Source organism: Amphiprion ocellaris, chromosome 11 (assembly GCF_022539595.1).
Source record: "Amphiprion ocellaris isolate individual 3 ecotype Okinawa chromosome 11, ASM2253959v1, whole genome shotgun sequence".
In the NCBI taxonomy this organism is placed as follows: domain Eukaryota; kingdom Metazoa; phylum Chordata; class Actinopteri; family Pomacentridae; genus Amphiprion; species Amphiprion ocellaris.
Window position 1 is genome coordinate 3,308,717 of NC_072776.1, and position 21,507 is coordinate 3,330,223.

General features: G+C 39.8%; 1 protein-coding gene across 1 annotated transcript; it reads right to left on the bottom strand.

The window, feature by feature from the left end:
• Nucleotides 1-1,330: 1,330 nt before the first annotated feature.
• tmtc4 (transmembrane O-mannosyltransferase targeting cadherins 4) lies at nt 1,331-11,764 on the bottom strand. Its single transcript, XM_023280748.3, has 18 exons — nt 11,308-11,764; nt 10,973-11,176; nt 10,693-10,808; nt 9,115-9,331; nt 7,643-7,730; nt 7,343-7,443; nt 6,971-7,063; nt 6,616-6,777; nt 6,090-6,292; nt 4,907-5,081; nt 4,391-4,522; nt 4,176-4,255; nt 3,972-4,079; nt 3,709-3,850; nt 3,372-3,486; nt 1,993-2,105; nt 1,764-1,833; nt 1,331-1,592 (listed from the first exon to the last, which is right to left on the bottom strand). Exons 2-18 carry the CDS (start codon nt 11,132-11,134, stop codon nt 1,444-1,446), a joined length of 2,226 nt encoding a protein of 741 aa, XP_023136516.2. The 5' UTR covers nt 11,135-11,176; nt 11,308-11,764; the 3' UTR covers nt 1,331-1,443.
• Between the last annotated feature and the right edge of the window lie 9,743 nt (nt 11,765-21,507).

Here is a 21,507-nt window from a genome sequence, read left to right on the forward strand (position 1 = left end):
TCTGTCTGCGTTCGCTCCATAGCATGAAGTCTTTTCACCATACTGACCTTTACATGAGTCTTGTTGAAACAGGTTTCATCTTGAACTAAACAATACTTTGGAGTGTGCTGTGTATATCAGCTATTTGTTGTGGTTTCAGACATAACTACCACCGACTCTTTACATCAAAGCAGCGAAAATAAAAACAGAGATGAGTAACAAGGAAATTTCTTCATGTGATATTAGTTGCATATTTAGGAGGTCATATACAAAGGACATGGCTGGTCGTGTGTGCCGTGGCGCCCCCCGATGTGCGGATCAGTAACATCTTCCAAGCATCAAAGCGTCCACTGGTGTATTGTACTGTATGTGTAAACAAACTTAGCGGCCCCTAAAGCAAAGCCATACCAGCCCGCCGCGGCTTCAAAAGTTTCCTGCGAGCTGTAGGAAGCAGGTGAAAAAATAGAAGTGTGATGAACTCTGACCTCGGGCGCACACTTGTTGACTGATGTTTCACACTGGGGTTGCTTTTCCCCTCTGCAGCGTTCTTCAAGAGGCCTCCAATGTGTGTGTGTGTGTGTGTATGTGCATGCGTGGTCCCCTGGGACTTCATCCCCGTCTCCCTTTGAAGGCTCTGTGCCACGGAGCTGTTTTCATATAGCACCGGCCATGAGTTTCCTGTCTCCGCTGACCCCTCATCTTCTCGTGGACACTTGAGAAAAACTTGCTGGCACAAACACCTTTCTCCCATTAACTACAGAGGAGCAGGGAGGCTGAGGGGGTGTTTAACCTTAAGAGTGTCATCCCATTTAGGAGCAAAGAGATGGACGTAAAAAAAACTCGCCATCTGATGCCTCTCACAAACAAATTGCCACGTTTTTCTGCATGAGTAAAGACGACACGTGCAGACTAACACTCCTGGTCCAAACTACAGCGGCTTTTGCGTATAGAAACATTCCTGAAAAAGGGCCAAGCTAAATAGATTTTACAGCAGATTCTCCGGATCCACACAGGCATGGTGTTCTGTCCAGCTGACACAACATGGGGTCAGAGATGAAAAGAGGATGGGGTTCACCATGGATCAGGTCCACATGGCCTTCAAATGGGGCAACAAAACAGCACAGTGCAGCCGACCATGTAACCAGCACAGGCATCCAGCACCCCTGGCCCAGACACATCTCACACCCATGAAATCAAATTAGACACTCAACACTTGGGTCTCATACATGAAAAAGTCTACAATAATAGTTAAAACTGCAAAATGGCATTTGCAGCTGTGCAACATATTGCTTTTCCCTTTTGTTTCGGCCTTTAAGCACTTTATCCGCTAAAGAACAAAACCAGAGCAAGATACAGAGATCGTGGTCTTTATTTCCAAATGTTTCAAAGCCAGAATTAGCGAGATAAAATAATACCAAAAGGAGCAATGTGTTTTACAGTAGGCAGGGGGCCCAGTGGGCTCCCTCAGGGTGCGCTGTGTTTAAGCTGGTCCAGTTTGCGTCGCAGCATGTTGTAGTTGTCTCTGGTCCCGGGAGCCTCGGGGTCCAACTTTAGAGACAGCTCATAGTGTTTCTTTGCCAGCTCCAGCTTCCCCCATCGATGATACAACACAGCTGAGGAAAAACAGAAACCTTAAAGCTGATTCTGTTCATTCAATACAGGTAGGCTGCAAAATATTGCTTCTGCTAGCATGAATAATATTTTTTATTTTTTTGCTTGTGAGCGCACAGAATCTCTAAGCAGCGCTAAAATATGTGACACAATTGAAAAGGCAGTACCCTTACCTAAATTGCCATGGCAACTAGCAGCATTTGGGTTGATCCGAAGGGCGTGAAGAAAGAAGCCCTCTGACTCCTGAGAAAAACAGAAAAAAACATACTGAATTATCTTTACTAGTCAGAGAAATTTACCACTCCTGACTTAGAGCAGACACAGACAAACCAGCGAGGAATAAAATCTTTAACATGCATGAAAAATAAACTGAGTTTGTTGTTTGTACTGTGTTGGACTGACCTTATATTTCTGTAATTTTCCCAGGACGTTGGCCAATGAAAACATGATTGTGTGGTCGTTGGGGAGGAGTCTCAGAGCCTCTCGGCCGATCAGCTCTGCTTGACCCAAGTTACCTCGAAGACGGACCAGAAAATTACCAAAAATGTCAGACATTAATATTAAATGACGTCAGAGCACAGCTACAGGCACGTGCTCGGGTATATTTTTAGTGTAATCCACACAACAAAGCAGACGTTAATGCCACAGAACCTATTCAAGCGATGGAGATATTGCAAAAATGTTGCCAAACATTAGTGTGTTTTAGATTGTTAAAACCATAAACTCAAAGATACGCCGGTAGCAGCTAATATAAGGAGCGTCTGCTATTTGTCAGCAGTATCTAGAGCAGAGTTTTTCCCTCTCCACACATGGAGGAGTGGTTTAGTCTCCTAATTAAGGTTGAACACAAGGCCCACTGGGTTATTGATCTCTGTCACAGATCTGTCTGATGTCTGGCCAGAACTGGAGAAAGAGAGACAGACAGAGAAACAGAGGGCGAGACAATGGCAGTCATGTCCTGAGTCATGGCCTGTGCCCTTCAAACACAGCTTGCCAACATGTGACTACATGTGTGACTGTGCGCGTCTGCCTGAATTTACACTGATTTGGTCTTTTGTTTGTGTAATGATCAAAACAAAAGAGGAGGGGTGAAGACCAAAGAGAAAACAATATTCCCAATTCCTCACTATTTCAAAATGACACCTATTGTTCTTTTCTCTCTCTCTTTTTATTTTTTTTTTGTTTGGTGGGGAGCTGGGGAGATGGGGTAGAATTATTTCTGTCAGATTTGGGGAACAAATGCGGTGGGGGAACTCTGAGGGGGCGCTGTTCTGGCTGTGCTTGCCCACGTTTGATCAAGAACATACTGGGCCCTGATTGGACAGTTCCAGTGCCCTCCTGGGAGACTCCGCCCTCATGGGAGCAGCTTCTGACAAAACGGCTCGAGCGTTTGGAAATCAGAGCATTCTCCACACGGCAGGGAAGAATGCCTTCAAAACTCACAACACAAAGCTTTAATACATAAATTTCAAGCATTGCTGATTCCTGCTCTTCCGGTTTAATCTTGTTGGCCATTTAGATTTCCTGCTTTTCCAAAATAACAATGCTGTGTTTCTTGGCTGTTAATGCTGTAACAAGCTGCACCACACAGCAGAGAGTTCTTTGACAATAAAGTAACTCATAAATTCACCTATATTAACAAATGGGAGAATATTAAAACGATCCATTATTTTTTCCTCATACAAACACCACAAGGAAACATTAAAGTAATTGATATCAAGTGTAGTGAGGTTTGTGATTAAAAAATGTTTGTGTTAGTGTCAGTAAGTGCATTTTGTTACCGGTGTTGTCAAGCAGAATGACCATGTTGTTCCAAGCCAGACTGTGGTCAGGTTTTAACACAGTTGCATTCCTCCAAGCATTCAGGGCATCAATGTGTCTGTTCTGGTCAGCATACTGCACAGAAAAGAGAAAAATACTCTCATAAAATTCATCTTGTATGTATGGCAAGAACCAACAAATATGCAGTATTAGTTTTCTATTTTTATTTGCTTTTTTACAAGTTGTAAAGTAGCAGCACTCAGATGTGACTAAAACCCTTATTTCTGTTTGAATATTATCTCTTTTTTAATTTTAACACAGCACTTCACTAACAGTGTTTACATCCTGAAACCTCACCAAGCGTCCCAGGTTGTAGTAACAGTCCGGGTATTTTCTCCGGAAGCGGATGGCGTTCCAGTAGCTTTTTTCTGCTTTCTCAAACTTCTGCAGGCTGTTCTGAACTATCCCCAGATTCATCCAAGCTGCAGCAAAGTCAGGTCTGCACAGATGTGAAAAATACAAAACTGTCACAAAGAAACTGTGTTTTTAGTTGAAGTCTGTCAAAGAAATGACAGTATTTGTATATAGAGTTTAGTATTCTTTTATTGTGGACAACATACTGAATGGAAACAGCTTTAGACAACAGCTGCTCTGCCTCTATGAGTTCATTCTTCTCCTTCAGGATATTCCCCAGGTTGTTCATTGCATGGACGTAGGTAGGATGTAACCTGAAAGCAATAAACAGCATTGCAACATGACTATTTAACTTCTTGTTCGTTTGTTAGAAGTCAATTAGAGTAGCCATTGTTTGTGAGGAGACATACCTGACTGCCTCTCTGTAATAACTGACGGCAGCAGAAGTGTTCCCTTTGTCAGCCAGGTTCTTTCCGACATTGTAATGCACCTGAGGAATCAGTGATCAACACATAAGGCATCAGGATGTCGCTTAAAGTGTATGAATGTCATTTATTTTTACGTGTAAATTTAAATATTTTACTGAAACACAGCAGGAAGTGTGGAAAGCACAAAAGATTCTAACCTTGGCATTGAGCGGACAAACAGACAGGGCGCTGGAGAAGAGACTTTGTTCCGACCGCCACTGATGACTGCGGAGAGCACAGCGGACAACATACACACACAACAGTGCAAGCACCATGACACACAGCAACCTCTGGAAGAAGAAACGAAAAGGACACATTGAACAACCACATAAGGTAAATGATCACAACGATAAACTTGAAAATAAATTATCCACAACACTGAGTTAATAGCCCAAAAAATGTATCTCTGTAACTTGTGGAAATGGCCTGCTGGCATCATCCTTTTATAGGTAAGCCATTAGTCATTTCCCATGCATGTCACTGCTCAGCATCACTGAGTTACTGAATCATCAAAGCTGCATAAACAGTTGGTTAGATAAAAGAATTGAAATCTGGACAGTGCGACCTGGTGACATTAGAAAAATAACTATGTTGAATCTTTGCTGGAAACACGGTTCGTCAAGGTGTGGTATCCTTATTTTAGCGTGACCTTTTATTGTACAGTTTAACCCTACCCTGTGTTTGGACCAGCGGCAGAAGCAGTGTCCCAGAGAGTAAGCCAGCAGTAGACAGTAGCCGGCCGAAGACAGGTAGAGCACTCTCTCAGCAATCACAAAGCCCACTCTGAAAAAAATGTTGCAGGCAGGCAGGAAAGGGACCACCAGCAGCACCAGGCCCAAGGTTAGTGTCCTGGTAGGGAGAGGAAAAGACAACACAATGCAACAAGACTACACATATGTACATGACACAAAAATGAAGTTTAACACTAGGGTTGAGCGATAAAGCAATAGCAATATCAGGAGTTTCACGTAAAACTTCTTAAAACCACATAACAAAAACACAAATTTGGTTGCATGAGCAAACCACATGCAGCTTCCCTGGTTCATAAACAGCCAATCATGTCTTGATAATGGAGCCCCTTTGCACTCTGTTGTTTTCTCTCTCAGCATCCATGCAGGTCCCCCTAGGTGTGCTAGTCTGTTGCTGCTTCGGAGTTTCATTGCCTCTCCTGGTAGACGCTGCAGCCACCAGAAACTGGCGTTGTCACCAGTCGCTGTGTCTACCTTAAGAGATTCACTGTCTAAGGATACTCAATCTTGGCCAGCCACTTAAAACCATCACCTCAGCGCAGCAGGGTTAGCTTTGCAGCTTTGCACTGGTCATGATGAAGTGGAGACGAAGTCTCAAATCAAGGGCCAGAGTCTAAGACTTGACAGTGTTCAAAATGTTAAGGATCTTCAAAAAAATCACCAGAAGTCAGCATTCAACGGCAGCAGGATTTATTGTCGACAAAAGTCCAGGAGTAGTTCTTAACAGTGATTAACACCCCTAGAAAAACCACAGATACTGAGCTGTGCATCATCTTATATGATGATGTGAAACACTTTATCATGATAATTACTTTAACTATATCACCCAGCCAGTCTGACACTGTATGGAGATGAGGTTTGAGCTAAAGAAATCTAGGCTCAATGAATGGATGAAAAAGGCATCCAAAACTCTGAGAACTTTCTTGATGAACCCCTCACACAGTCTTTATCTAACCAACAGACAAGTCCTCTAACAGCAATGGAGAAGTGGTTCTCTGGTCACACTGCAGTGGATATAATCTATTTTCATAATCAAGTGGAAGTCTGGACAGGCCAACGTGTTCTTCATTTCATGTAGAGATAGTGTGAGATGGCTGTGCTTGCTTACCTCCTTCTCTGGCTGTCCTGCGAGCATAAGGCTTGGCTTATCAAGCCTATCAGGATGCACCAGAGCAGCAGCAGCCACACCATCCTCCAATCAGTGGCTGACTTAATGAGAGGCACACAGCCCATGGACCAATCAAAACACAGCCACCAGGGACACAGCAGCAGCCAGGCATTAAGAGAGTAGTAGTAATTATAGTTCACTATCTGCCAATCAAAAGGAAACAGGATGGGGCCAGAACGGGGGAGAGCAGAGAAAGATGCAGGAAGAAGAGCATTTAAAATTCAGAAGCAAATTCACTATTAAAAAATTTTAAAAAAATACTTCAGACAACACAATATTAAATATTTATCTTAAATCTTGAAAAAATGAAATATGCCACAATAAAGGAAGTTCATAACTGCATAGATCCTGTTTCATAGCCTTAATAATTCAAGGCTGCAAGTATTATTTCAGGATAAAATTACGTGTAAGATGCTTAAATGTTGTGTTTCCAAATAAATGAACTCCAAAAACCAATCTTACTCACTCTAAGAAATACACTTTCTGCAAAAGAGGCAGGGTTGTCTACTTCAGTGAATGCTGGTGGTCCTGTTCCCATTATCCTCCAGCGTGCATAGAGCATTAAGAGTCCTCCAAGACCCATGAGGGCCAATCGTGTCAGCAACCCCATTCGGAATATCTCACTTACCTATCAGTAAAACATTAACACATGTCACTGACAATTAATGCTCGTTAGTTACTTTCAAGTAATGTTACATTTGTAATATACAGAAAATCATACTGATTTACATAGAAAATGTATGTGATGTGACATTAATCATAAAAGGGAGTGCATAATTTATGACAGAAAAGAGGGGGTGGGTACATTAAACGTAACTCACATCAAGTGGATTCTTCCTAAGGAGTAGCCTCTGGCTGAGTTCATACACATTAACATTACAGATCAGGAGGACATCAAAGGCTGCATTCACACCCTGAAGGAAAATACATAGACAAGGAGGGAGAAACGGCATTTAAAATTTATATAGGTCAGCAACAAAATGGATCTTTAGCTCTTTTCACAGATGAGAAAAACATGAGGCTCTTAGACTTTTCATGTAAGCAAGAATTAAAAACTTAGATAAAAATCAATTGGCATGTCTGTATAGACTATTTATGTTGTTTCACTGATGAGATCTCTCTTTTTCACAGTGATACCACTGGGTGTGATGAAATCATCAACTCTAAAAATGGCTTTGCAAAAGACTTCATACCAAGACGGTGATGCCTTGTTCTTTACAAAGCATTGCTGCAGCACACAGCAAGAGGCTGACCACAACCCACTGGACAGAAAACCTGTCATCTCTGTCACTCCCTGAGAACACAAAGCCAAGACCGAGCCGGTTAGAGACAGCAAAGACTTAAAATGTGTGAGTTCAAACAGATGCATTTAAAAACCAGCAGCCAGACAATGTTAAAAGCTGGCAACATATTTATCAGTACGTGTGGACAGTCCTCTTTAAAGCACAGTATTGATGTGTATTTAAAGAGTAATACTTGTATTAAATATCTACCTTTGTTAAAAGCTTTGCAGTAGGTGAGAAACGACAGCTGGAAGAACAGAGCGCATAAAAGGTCCGCTCGACCTACAATGCCAGCCACCTTTTTGAGATGAAGGGAGGTAAGTCGCAAGAGATTAAAAGACATGACACATAAGACAGGAAAAAAAACAAGTTAAACCACCAAGTATGCTTTATGAAACAGTAATATCATATGTATCATGTTGATGTACATGAATGCAATCATACTGTGGTGCATTCAGTTACAACTGGAAGCTTATTAAGAGAGGTGGAAAGAAGTTCTCATTATCAGCGTGGCCCGTTGGTGTGTGTGTTCTATACAGTGTGTGGGTACAGTATGGTTGGCATCCTGGGGTTGCTGGCTTTGATACATACAGCAGGCCTAAGCCAACAGTCTTCCTCCCTCCCACCCCCCCAGGTCTCACCCTGTCCTTGCCCTGCATGATTAAAGAGAATGGAGAGGGGGAATTGCTGCCTTCCAGCCAAGCTTTACAGCAAAAACACATATGCTGGCTGGTCAATAAGCATCCCAACACAGCTAATAGTCAGGCCGTGCTACTGCACGCACCTTAACCCTGCACTCCCAGCTGAGACAGGGCTTTTGTTCTTGGCATGAAACCACTGGATGTTTAGTAATAAAACCTCTGGACTAGTATGTCAAGATGCCATGGTACGCTGCTGTAGGGAGTCTATATTGTTAAGAAAAGTTTATTTGTAGCTCAAAATCACAGCCAGTATATTTCAATGAGCTGTATAGGCCCACAACAGTAACTGTTGACCTTATCAGCAATTAAGCAATTGACCCAAATCATGTTCAAAGAAAAAACTGGAGTTGTCTAATGTACTCATAGATTACGATATGGCAGGGCAACATGATAATGTGAGTAAGCATATGACTGGTTTGGCTTTCCAAATTCATTTGTTTAAAGATTTGCCATGTTTACTCTATTAAAAAAAACAAAAAAACGCAAATGCAGTGAAGCAGTGATCACAACTACATTTGTATTCACTTCCATTTGAATAATTTTAGATTCTCTTGACACCGTTTTGCTTACTTTAAAAAAAAAAAGTATCAATAGGATAGCTGGAAAGGAATGTATGAGTATATGGCAGCACAGTCTTCATCGGAACAGTAGCTGCACTTTTATTATGGTGTCATACTGGACAATGTGAGGTTCTGTCATACTGTACAGCACGGTCTCAATATGAGCTCCCAAACCCAAAACTATCAAACTTCAATCTTATACTCACTATTCCGCAACAATACTCACTATTCCGCAACAAAGAAGGAATTTTTTTTCAACAAAGTCACGCTCACTGCACTCATGCTAAGTTTAAATATGCCACACAGAGCTTTTAAAGCCAATGGAATTCATTCTCAAAATTAAAAAAATTGTGTTGAAACATTGCATTTACTGTTCTGTGTACAAAAAAAAAAACACTTAACAGGAATGAATTCTACTTACACTCTCAGTGTGAACTGGGTGTGCTGCAAAGAACACAGCTGCTAGCAGAGAGGTCTTGGGAGCATGGTTCAGTATCCTACCCTTCTCATCATAGGCCAGTCCACCAATCAGTATAGCAAACACGTCGATCATAAGGGCAGATATGACAGCATGGAGGACGATGTTCAGCACGTGGAAGCCAACAGGGTGCAAGCCTCCTGCCACGAGGTAGTTAAGCCTGCAACAGCAAGAGAGGGAAAACCCTGGGGCTAAATGTATGGCAGGTGTAGGAGAAAATAGGTGAGGACATAAAGTATCTGTGAGGGGGGTGGAAGCTATTGTTAAGACTAATTTGACATGATTATGCAATTGGCAAACGGTAAGAAAGACTTTAACAGGCATGTGTTGTCCACATGGTTAGAGTAATCATTAAGCACAGCCAGGTATCCCGAGGCTGTATCCACACTAATTAATTTTGTTTAACAACATTTACAGTTAGTGTCCAAACTACTTTGCCATTTCAGAACCTCTAAAATAGAGAGTTTTGTAAGCTGTCTGACCAAGTTTTAGTTCGAGAACTCTGAGATTGAATTTGAGTCTGGACTGGCAGAAACTGAGACATTTGAAGACCATAATGCAGACACCCACATCTGCATCCTGATTGGGTCTTATCAGTCACTTCCTGCCGATCCCACTGGACCCAAATATCACTGAATCAGACAGTTTTAATTTTATTGTGGACATGAGGTTAAAAATTAAATTGCAGTTCCAGGGGTTTATCAATAGCCAGAAGAATGGACTCAACAAACAAAACTAAATGAGAGATAATGTGGGTTTTCACAATACAAAAGCAAAGTAAGGCAAGACTGACGTGGATAATTTTTCAGTTGTTACTAACCAAGATGGAAATTAACCAGATTCCATTGTGATAAATGTGCAAAGCATTGAAACACAACGGGGGCAAATTTACTACCTGTGGGTTGAGGCAGCATGCTTCTCCATTCTACCTCGTACACATTTCCCTTAGAACAACAAGATACTACTGACAAATGTATAAAATGTGCAATTACTGCCCTGGAATAACTAATTCTTATGAATGTAATTATGAATTTACTGCATCACTACAAAGAGATAAAAGATGCACACACTGCAGTAGCGGGTGGTAAAGAAATCCGACATCCAGCAGCGGTAAGATTAAGAAAAAAAAACAGCCCCATACACGATTATACTCCATAGTATTTTCTATAGCTAAACAACCAACTGTATGCTTCATGATTACACCAGCACACACATTCCCAGTGTGAAAGGCCATGTGATATTCAGCTTATGACGTGTTAGTACACATGAAGGATATTTCTGAAAATTTGCTAAGATATCATCTGGCCACAGATTGTGACCCCTTAAAAAAAGAAGAAGTATCTGTGTAGATGGAACCCGAAGTACAAAAAAATAGATGAAACAAACAAGTAGAGTGAAGTTTTGTCAGCCGAGTCATTACTGTAATTAAATTACTGACAGGGATGTTGTGAATGTTGTAGTGTAACATGGCAATGATTTATCAGCAGTGTGTGTATTCAGACGGTGAACAGGACTCCGTACCTAAATGTAAGGACAGTGAGAGGTCGGTAGGATTTGTGACTAGAGTTGCTACTCAGGTTGCTTCCCCAGAAGTCATTGCTCCAGATGTTGTTCAGAGGTGCTGTTGGTCTCAAATCCTGCAACACAAACATGAAATGAGGCTGACTGTACCAACACTGACATGTGGAAGACACCACTTGATGCAGCATTTCTATAACACGAGGAAAGATCATTGTTTTTGCATATTTCTGTTGTATTTCTGTAAGTGGGACCACACTGTGTAAAAAAGGGGGAAAATTACCTTATTGTTGACAATTGCTTCAGAATCATCAAACACAAACTCCCCGTCATAACTGTTAATGAAGCACAGGAGTGCCACCAGGGCGACAGTAACCTTGGCTTGGATTGGAGCAAGCTTTGGCAGTGGCATATGATGATCCCAGTACACTTCAGTCAATGCCATATTGCAGCTTGTCTTTGGTCATTCTGCATCATTATCTAGTCCCTGAGGGGAAGAGGAAGGTTTCAGACAGAGGCATGCAATGTCAGATGCTAAATATGGATCCAAATGATGTATTGCAAATACTAATAAGTTGGCCATTGAGACAGTTTTTAAAACCCAGTGTGGATTCATACCTTATCTTTGCAGAGACATGATGAGAGAGGTCACCCTGTCTTGTGTAACCTCATGTTAGCTTCTCTGACAGCTAGCTAACGAGTAAACACACTGAAATACACAACAGTCATGCCTCCACACAAATGCAGCGATAAATTCTGCACTTCGTTGCACAGCTAATATAATTTTGCTGTCACTGCCACACCACGGTGGAAGCTGAAGGGTGCGAGCTAACGATGCTTAACATTAGCATGCCTTGTTAGCGGGTTTTATTCCGGTTATTACACTGTAATAAAGTGACAAACTCACGGGACTAGCTACAGAGGCATTGCTCGCTGTCCGTTTTAAGTGTTAAACCGAAGAGTGAAGTTTTTCAGTCACACAAGTCAGTCCTGGCAAGGTAAAAACGGAGATTTCGTGGCTGTAAACAAACATACACTCTCAGGCTCACACACTTCCGCTCCGGCGTCAGTGTCACGTGTTCAGTTTCGGCCAATTGCTGCAGTGGAATGAATGCCGCGCTGTAGTGAGGATGGATATGGAAAGAGCTCTTAAAGGCAAAAATAGCAATGCAGTTTGGATTCCCAGATTCTTTTATTACATTTACAGCTAATAAATATTGACTACAAATATTTTTTTCTGAGGTAGATTACTTGTTAAAGCTCTTCAGCCCTTTTCTGTTTTTAAATCTCCAAATGATATCTGGAGTTTATCAAACTATAAGTTCAGACAGTGAGGATAGAAAGCAAGCAAGTTGTGTATAGCACCTTGTCCCTCAGGTTTTTAGTTTTTTTTATATACATATCAAAAAAGTTCTTTAAAGGGCAAAGATTAAAAAAAAACATGTAAAAGTTAATGTACAAAATACAGCAGGATAAAATTAAATTAATTAGAACAAGTAAAAAACAAAAGGAAACAACACACACACAAGCTGAATGAAGTATACACATTTTTCTCTATAATAACAATGTAATTAACAAAAATGTGGAAAAAGACAAGAAGAGAGAAGTTTTTATCCCTTAAATTAGGAAGAAATATCAAACATAGTCCATTCCCAGCAGAAAACTATGAGAAGTTAGAGCAGTTGCATAAACTTTTGTTAGTTTTTTCGTCTTTCAGTGCTTTTCAGATGTTTTTTGATCTTTGTTTTATAATTTTCTTTGCATTACAGTGACTTATGCTATTTGAAATGTTTGCCTCAGAGTTGTCATACAACTTTAAATATTCCAGCAGAAAGGTGAACAGTAGGCACACTGAGAAAATAAAATGGAGATATTTCAATGGCGCAGACATTTTCAAAATACATTGTTGATTCAACTGCAATTTGCCAACATGTGAATCTGTTTTAGCTGTACAAATGTTAATTCAAAATACATTTTTCAATTTTAATCATACAGCAATCTTTCTAACTATAAATAAGTGTTGAATCAGCAACATTGTTTTATTCTCTTTAGAGCTCAGGCTACACTCAGGTGCAGAATGCTGGTCTGCTAATGTGCCCACTGCTTTGTAGACTCAGCTATGGGAGAACAGACTGGCTTCACACAGTGCAACACCTCACAATTGTTAGATTAGGATAAAAGTGTCCAGGTGCTGTCATGAACAGCTCTTGCAGTCTCACTCAGGTTTCAAGTGGCCACCACATCCAACCCTGCCATGCTCACACAAAGAGAGGTGTGTTCAGGACCACCTGTCTTCTGAAACAGAAGCACTGGCTTGGTAATTGGAGAGACCTGGCTACCACAGGCTGTGCAAGACAACACACATCACACATGTTACAGTAGGAAACATACAGGTGTATAAACAATAAAAGTATTGATGGCTTTATTCCATTAAGCTGTTTCAGTTTCAAGCTGCAAATATTGTTTATGTCTGTTCTGTTCTCCTGTCTTCTACTAGGATTATTTTTCCATTCTTTTTTTGGACAGATTGAATAGTGTAGTCTTGCAATGCAGAAGTAAGCCTAAAAACTGACCCTTTTGTACTATCACCTTCTTTCTCAATTAATTATCTCTTGCTGGAACAGCCTCTGACATGTTGTTATAATCCAGTCATTGATTTTTCAGTCCTTCTTTCACTTTTGCGAAGGAACTAAAACATCAGGTTGGAGTCCATTGCATGAGAGTGCCAAATAGCCTACCCAGCAATACAGTATAGCATGAAACCAAGTTGCCATCCGTCTTTTGTCTGTAAATTATCAACTCCATCTTGAAGTTTACCATCTGCACGGTCATGAAGAGGATTGTTACTATACAAATAAAATGTCTTTTGTTTTGTTTTATGTATTTGTAATGCAAATGATGCAGTGACCTAATTAACAGGTTGTTGGAGTATATAGTTCTGCATGGAATCTAATTAATAAGCAAATTATAATGCATGTAATTAGCTTAAAGTTGCAATAGAATCCTTTATAATATTTTATGTAAGTTGTTCAGATATTTTTTCAAATTAATGTAAAAAGAAAAATCTGATAACAGAAAACACAGACGTATTTTCTTTTAAAAAGTCAGCAGTAACAGTCTGTAGGGCGTGACAAAGAAACAAAGAGCTTTGTTATTTGAAAACACATAGCAGCTTTGCATATTTGCATATTTCTACCCTTTTGTGTCGACGTATTTTTACACCTCTTATTTGATGTTTTCAATTTATAAGTTCATAGGAGATGAATTTCACCAGGTGGGCAGAACAGAGAGATCATGTCAAGCTATTCCTCAGGGTAACAAAGAAAGTTTATTTTTCTACAATATCAAAGGATGTGAATCAGAAGTGTACATAGCCCACCTTTCATCCTGCACTTGCACGGAATGAGCTCAAACTGCCTGTCAGGTAGACTGCAATGGTACATGACATTACGGCATCATGTATATATTTCCTCTCAAACACTGGTAATCTGTTGTCTGTCATAAAATTATATGAGTGTAAAGAAGTGCTAATGGAAAGATGAGTGTCTGTAAGAATTAGAGGTGCTGAGGTTGTGGAGAGGCCCATGGCAGGCTTTGGGATTTTGTGCTCCATTTCACCTGTCATTGCTTAGGGAAGACAAGGAATCTCCCTAATGGCCAGAGTCAGGGGCCCAGGGCGACGAAAGGGGGGAAAGATTGTCAGGGGCACATTCTCAGACCTTTAAAATGGGTCTCAAGGATGGTTAGAGAAGCAGACACTTATTCAGCAAGAAAGCACACATAATTAAGGCTATGCTTCAAAACATCACCCCTGCTATCGACACAGACAATTTTTCTGGGTGCTGCCAGTTTGGCGAAACTTCAGGGTTTGAAGATCAAGATTGGTGAAAGGTATTATGGCTTACCGAGCCTTCTCTGGTATCTCCTATCTCTACCAGAAATGTTTAAATCAGTTTGGAGTGCTCTTATAATTCTTAATTTACTCCGTTTTTTGATTTTACAAGCTCTCACACGGATTTTTCCTGTCTCACCAGGAACATGGATGGTTCGGCAGAAGCATTTAGTACCCCAAAAATTGCCTAATTACCACTGCATGCAAAATGCATGAAGTATGGATTTCATCTCCTGGTTCTTCACCCATGTCAGTCAGTTGAAATTCATGTTATTAGCATCACTTCCAGAGAGATGTCCAGGGCGGGGCAGAGGGGATAATGAGGGGGGATGTCCCAGTACCACCAATGGAAGATCTGGTTTGCCCAAATGCATCGAGACAGGGCTGCCAGTAGAGAACCTGTCAGGGAGGGTCCACTGTTTTTGTGATCACGCAGAAGGTGACAGACATTGATTGTGTGCAGTCTGACAAAGAATTGCAGCAGAGAGGAAAGGTCAGGGTCAAATGGCGTGAAAGTGAAGAAATGACTTAGCATCACGCAACATCCTGAGATGAACGATGCAGCCTGCATGTGTTTTTCATCATTAGCCGTTAATCATAGTTGGCATTGTTTTCCTTTCTCTGATCACAGTGGGTGACATACAGTGAAATTCTCCAAAGTCTTGCTTGTTAACAAAGTGTTTACTAATGACAAGCAAACTTTATATATGTAAGAACATGAATACTTACAGCAAAAATAGATGCAACTATTTTTGCTCATTGGAAAAAAAAACTCTCTTGGGCTAATGTGTGTTTATCCCCTTTAGACCTCAAACATCAAATATATGTAATTTTTTCAGACAATTAAAATGCAATATATTAAAATTTGCCTAGTTAGTAAGTTGGGCGTAACTTGCGAATTGATGCCAAGTTTTCAGTTGCTTGCGAGAATAAGGTGTGGCAAGAGTGCAGCGAGACAAAGGAGAAAGAAACAAGCATGTCTGAGGAAGTTTCTTGGTACTTTTCGGAAACTAGGCCATTTCGGGAGTAAAGTAGAGCATCGTGTCCTGGTTCGCGATCGCTCTGCAATAAGCCCTTTCTTTGTTAACCTAAACTCATTAGATGTGCTCACTGACGCTGGGAACAAAGCAATCTGCTGCCATTGAAATAGCTATAATAGAACACCACAAGGTCAGTGAAATATCTCTCTCTATATGTATATATATTATTACCTGCACAGCTTAGTGATGAAAGTATTCAATTAGTCAATTGTGTGGAAGAAGGTTGGTATCTGTATAAAATTATGCAGATACATGTCAGAAAAATGGAGAATTCATGTTCAAATCAAACATCAGAATAGAAGAAAGCCCAATAGTCCCTAGAGTGAACTTGTAATTGACTGTTGCAACTGAAAGCATCAAGTGAAGGGGAGGCATGCTGATGGAAGTGTATTGTTGAAGAGAGAGGTCAGAGGAGAACGACCAGACTGGTGACTCAGGTAACCTTTCCTTTTCACTGTAGTGAGCAACAAAGTCAATACACGAACAAAACACTGAATCATAATTGAGATGTTCTACACTGGCAGAATACTACGCTGGATTCAGCTCCTGTCACTGTCAGCTAACAACAGACATCTGAGGCTGCAGTGGGCACAAGTTCACCAAAAAATGGAACAAAGCCATTGTGCTAGTTCAGGCAGTTAACTTAAGCTGCACTATTACATACAAATATGATTCCTCCCAATGCAGAAGGTTAATTTAGACCACAGAATTCCCCACCTCTCCGTCTGCGCTGCATCCTAGCATTGTTGCCTGTTTGCCCCACCCCTGCCCCAGCACTCCAAATATCGCTGTGCAAAACTAGAGCTAAGATGTTAAACTCTATGTATGTTCTGCTTGCTATTAAACAAATATGAATTTTCTGACTAAAGTGGACAATTGAAAACACAACTTTGTCTGCTGAATCTGAGTTTCCGGAAAGGCACACAAATGGCACAGTCAGAATTGGGCACAAACAGCATAACTCAATTTATCCAACCTCTGCTGTGTTGGCTGGTGATGATGTTGTAAAGGGCTGTTTAATATAAATAGACCATTAGTACTGTTGCTGATCATGTGCATTCCTTTATTGCCAAAATTTACCATCTTCTAATGGCAATTTTGAGCAGAATGCACCAAGTCACAAAGCGAATGCTGACTCTGGTTTTATGAGTTCAGTGTCCCTCAGTGACCTCAACCAGACACCAGATCTGAATCCAATGAGACACGTTTGGGATGTGGTAAAGCAGGTGATTTCCAGCCTGAATGAGCAGCTGACAAGTCTGATGAAATGATGTGATGCAATCATGTCAACGTGGGCCAAAAAAGACCTTCTTCACAGAAGACATTTTGACTTGTCATTGCAGGAGAAGCGCAGGTGGAACAAATTTCATTAACACTGGCTCAGTTCCTTTAAGTATCCCAGCAAGCCATGACAGAGAGCCAACACACACAGTTGGAACTCCATCATTAATGCATATGTGCCTTTCCTGCTACGACACGTCACAATATCTGCTGCGATAAAGGTCTATCTCAAAGGCATTTTCCAACATCTTCCACCAGAAAGAGTTGAGGCTGTTTTAGGAATAAAGGTAGACTTAAAGGCAGACTTAAATACAGAAAATAAAGATAGTCAAGTCACTCGTTTTTTTACATTCCAGATTCATACATGTTAACACTGGTTCCAATTTCCAGTGGGCATGCGTCTGTTTAATCCCAGTTAGGAACATAAAATGGATTCCTCAGACTGAAATCTTTGTTTTCTTGCTACTTCCTAGAAGCAAGAACGATTCCCTTTTTCTACATCCTCCCCCCACTAAAGGCATTGGCCTCCAAAGTGTTCTTAGAAAACATTACTATTTTCGTCTGAGCAACAGAGGTGGAACAGACATCTACAACAAAGGTGAGTCAGATTTAATTGACTTTAAACCAGATACTGAGTCATCACTTGTCACACGCCCCATCTGAACCTCTTTAAAAGGCGCTCTTCACTCATTATTTTGATAAAACTGTAAGCCTCACCTTTTCCGATCAAACGTTTCTTAATATCACAATCCCCAAACTTATCCTTAAAGGCAGTACTGTATCGTTATATGTGTTTCATCTCCTCTAAACTTCTTGTAAGCGACTATTGATGTGATGAAGATGAACTGTCTCCTTTTGAAACGCTCACCTCAAAGGTGCTGAATCCAAATCTCTACACAGTTGAGCTGAGCCACAGGGACTTCTTGTGGAAAATCAAACGCCGTTTCAAGCACTTCCAAGCTCTTCATCAGGAGCTGCTGATGTTCAAGGCTCCTCTAAAGCTCCCCTGCCAACCTGCATGTAAGAACTACTAATTTGCTCACCTTTTGTCACTCACTTATGCAGCACACAAAACCCACACACACATAAGCATGTGCAGTATCACACAAAATGTAGTGTTTAAAACTCGCTCGAAGCAAAAAATCCATTTTCTACTCATCTCCGTTCTATATGTTACTGAGCGTTTGTCTCTCAGCTGTGTGTTTTATTGCCCTCAGTTCAGCTACTTGTAAAAATACAGCATGTTCTCACAGACTGATGATTATTTACTATTATAAGCTCGATAAAGGATTACAAAAAGCAACTTCCAACCACATATCAGCTTGCAGTTGCCATTTAAACATATTTCATATTAGGATTTGGACACAATTACAATTATTCTATAATTCTTTCAAATTTCAAAAGCAGCATTTTTGTTTTTAATATTGCAAAGGTGGAGAGAAAAGTGGTACAAAAGTAATTTCTAAAAGGACATTTCTATTCAGAGTGGGGACTGCTTTCTGTGTTTTTCGGTTTAAAAGTACATTTAGAAAGGAATGTAAATTTTTTTTCTTTTCTTCTGACTGAACTTTTCTTTCTGTGCTGAGGTCATGTGTTAAATGCATTTAAATATGTCCCTCAAAAGAGAAATATTCTGATCTTTTCACATTGTGGTGTTGACCAAAAAGGAACTGCACAGAAGTAGAAAAGCAAACTTATCAAACCTTTTGTTGTATGTATTATTAGAATGGAATAGTTATTCTATTCTATTCTATTCTATTCTATTCTATTCTATTCTATTCTATTCTATTCTATTCTATTCTATTCTGTTCTAGAGCTTATGTAATGAATGTAGTACAGTTATAACCCCAATTGCAACTTTTGTATATAGCAGAAATAAAATCATTGCTGTTGTAGAAAAGCAGTCATTGGTCTATGCATGAGCTCTGGAGCTGAGTGGAAAAGAGCTGACAGATGCAGTTGTTGCAGAACTACTGGAGAAATATTCTCAAAAGCAACATGTACAGGATCCATCCAGCAACCGTAAGTGCAGCTACTTCCAGCCTTAGCCCTGTCTTGTAAGAGAATGACATCAATACAGTCAACTGTATTGAAGGTGAACCATCTACACCTTAATTAGGTGTGAAAGCTAACAGTAATTTCATCCTTGTCAGAGTGGTGTGGCCTGCATGAGGAGAGTCCCTTCACAGAGGACGGTGATGGAGAATGGCTTGCATTAATGAGAGGAATCACAGCGGGCAGAAGCAAAGAAACTATCACTTAAAGAGCTAAGATGGTGGCTAATATCCATTGCCTACAGGAAAAAGTGATGAGGTGACACATTATGATAATGACGCATAAGTGCAAAGTAAGCATATTGCAGTAAAACAAAGTCAATTTGTTCTTAAAGAATATGTGACCTGTTTTTTGAAGTTTTTTCCTGCTGGAAAGTTTGCAGCTTCATTAGTAAGACTGCCAGCATGTCAGAGACAGCTTTATTCTTTGCAATGACTGAAAAAAGTGGCCATTGCAGTGTTATTTTATTCTAAACTGTTTCCAGTTGATGAATCTTTTGTATAGTTCAGTGAATGACATGTAGCTAGTCAGCTCTCTGTTTCATCAAGAGCATGATTACTAAATGAATGTGAGATCAAGACTGTTTTATTGTTTTGTATACTGTACAGTTAATGGTTGCATCAGATACGATTTGTTTTATTTGAATGATCATGTGCAAGTCTAGAAATGTGGATTCTATCACTGTGCATGTTTTGCTGGGTCAGTGCATAACTGAGGGACGTTTGAAGTCCATGGGATATATCTTGCATATATTTTTATTAAAAATAAAAAAACAAATGTTTTTTATGTTCATCACGATCATATCTTTACAAATGCCACAATTATTTATTATGGAAACAATCACTTATTAATAAAAATGACTGGATATTATTAAAATGTCAACTAAATAACCGTCCCAATTTAATAACAACCACCTCCTAATTAGCTAAACAATAATAAAATGAGCTGATTCAGAAATAGTTTGTATTGTGTTCTTTTTATTAAGTTGAGATAATCATGACAGATATTTCTTTTTTGGCAATATATCAGATTTTATATGGAAAATAACAAATTGTATCTGTGTCTGAGAAATCCCTTTCCACTAAGTTCCCCATTACAAAAACACCTCTAAAGGAAGTGTGTTAATTCCAGATCACATGACCTGCTCCACATGATGTAATTTCCTCCTGAAGAAAAGACTGGCAAGACTCCAAGGCTGTCTCTAAAGATGCCATGTGGTGTTTGGTTTTATTAAGGAGTTTGTGTGACAATTTTTGAAGCCAAATGTTATTTTTGAGGCACTGTGAGTTAACATCAGTGCAGACCACAGCTTTAACTTACTGGAGTCAACCATCGTGTGTGTGAATATGGTTCCTTGCACTTTTAACATGGTCGGTGCAAAACATTTTTGTTCTCCTCATGAAGCCGCAGAACAACAGGGGGGGATTTGTGGTCCTCTATGATAAGATGCAAACCTGGGAGACCGGTGTCCACCATCGAGTTGCCATTAAGAACCTCTGTAGGCAGACATTCATTCTTATCATATTTAGATTCTGCTACAATGGCAAAACCACATGTTTGTGCTGACGGTACTCATACACAGATTAAATATCTCTGTATACAGGCCACAAATGTCACATGCATACAGTTTGGGAACACAGCCTGCTGTTCCCATCAGGCTGTACTAGCAAAGATATGCTGGAACTAAGAACAGTGCACCACAACCTGCTGCTGTTAGTGTGCATGTTTGATTTGTGTATTAACTTAGAGGACATGAAACTGGTTCAAAAAATAGAGCATGGCTTTTGTCCCCTTTGAGGGTATCATTAGTGAAAATTTTCACATTTTGGTAGCTGCCACTTCATTTATTCCATTTGCATAAGTATGATTCAATGTAAGTCCACATCTCAAGGTAAATGTCTTTATCTTTGGTCAGGTTGAGTCCTGAGACATTCTGTAAAAAAATGACCTATTGTTGACTGGAAGCTGGACATAAAAGTTTGGTATGTTGCATTTCTTAATTTAAACACTAAATTACACTCCTTGTGCAAAATTACACAAAAACAACCAGAATGCGACACAAAGTGACACTAAAATTATTCAAATGAAACACAAAATTACAAATACAAACAAAAAGCATAGAAAAGAGAAAAAAATGACAAAGTGAGACACAAATATGACCAAACTAAGACACACAAAAAAAATAAAATTACACAAAAACAACCAAAATACAAAACAAAATGACACAAAAATGATTAGAATGAGACAGAAAATGACTAAAATGACAACAACAAAAAACCATAGTAAAAGGAGATGCGGAATTACAAAAAAAACCACAGAGGAGACAAAAAAGATTTTAAAAATTACACAAAAATTACAAAATGAAACACAAAATGACACGATGAGTAAAATGAGACACAAAATTACGAATAAAAACAAAAAACATAAAAAAGAGACATAAAATTGACAAAAAGGAGAGATGTTTTTAGAAAAGACAGACAAGAAAATTATACAAAAAAGCACAAAAATTAGACAAAAATGCCAAAAATTAGACAAAATTACAAAAATGAA

Bases quoted from the DNA above. Each gene is read 5' to 3' on its own strand.
- tmtc4 (XM_023280748.3), bottom strand. From the start codon at position 11,134: ATGGCATTGACTGAAGTGTACTGGGATCATCATATGCCACTGCCAAAG. The intron at 9,332-10,692 runs GTACGGAGTCCT...TTGCTGTTGCAG, and splicing joins CTCACTGTCCTTACATTTAG to GCTTAACTACCTCGTGGCAG. The intron at 1,593-1,763 runs GTAAGGGTACTG...GTTTTTCCTCAG, and splicing joins TAGTTGCCATGGCAATTTAG to CTGTGTTGTATCATCGATGG.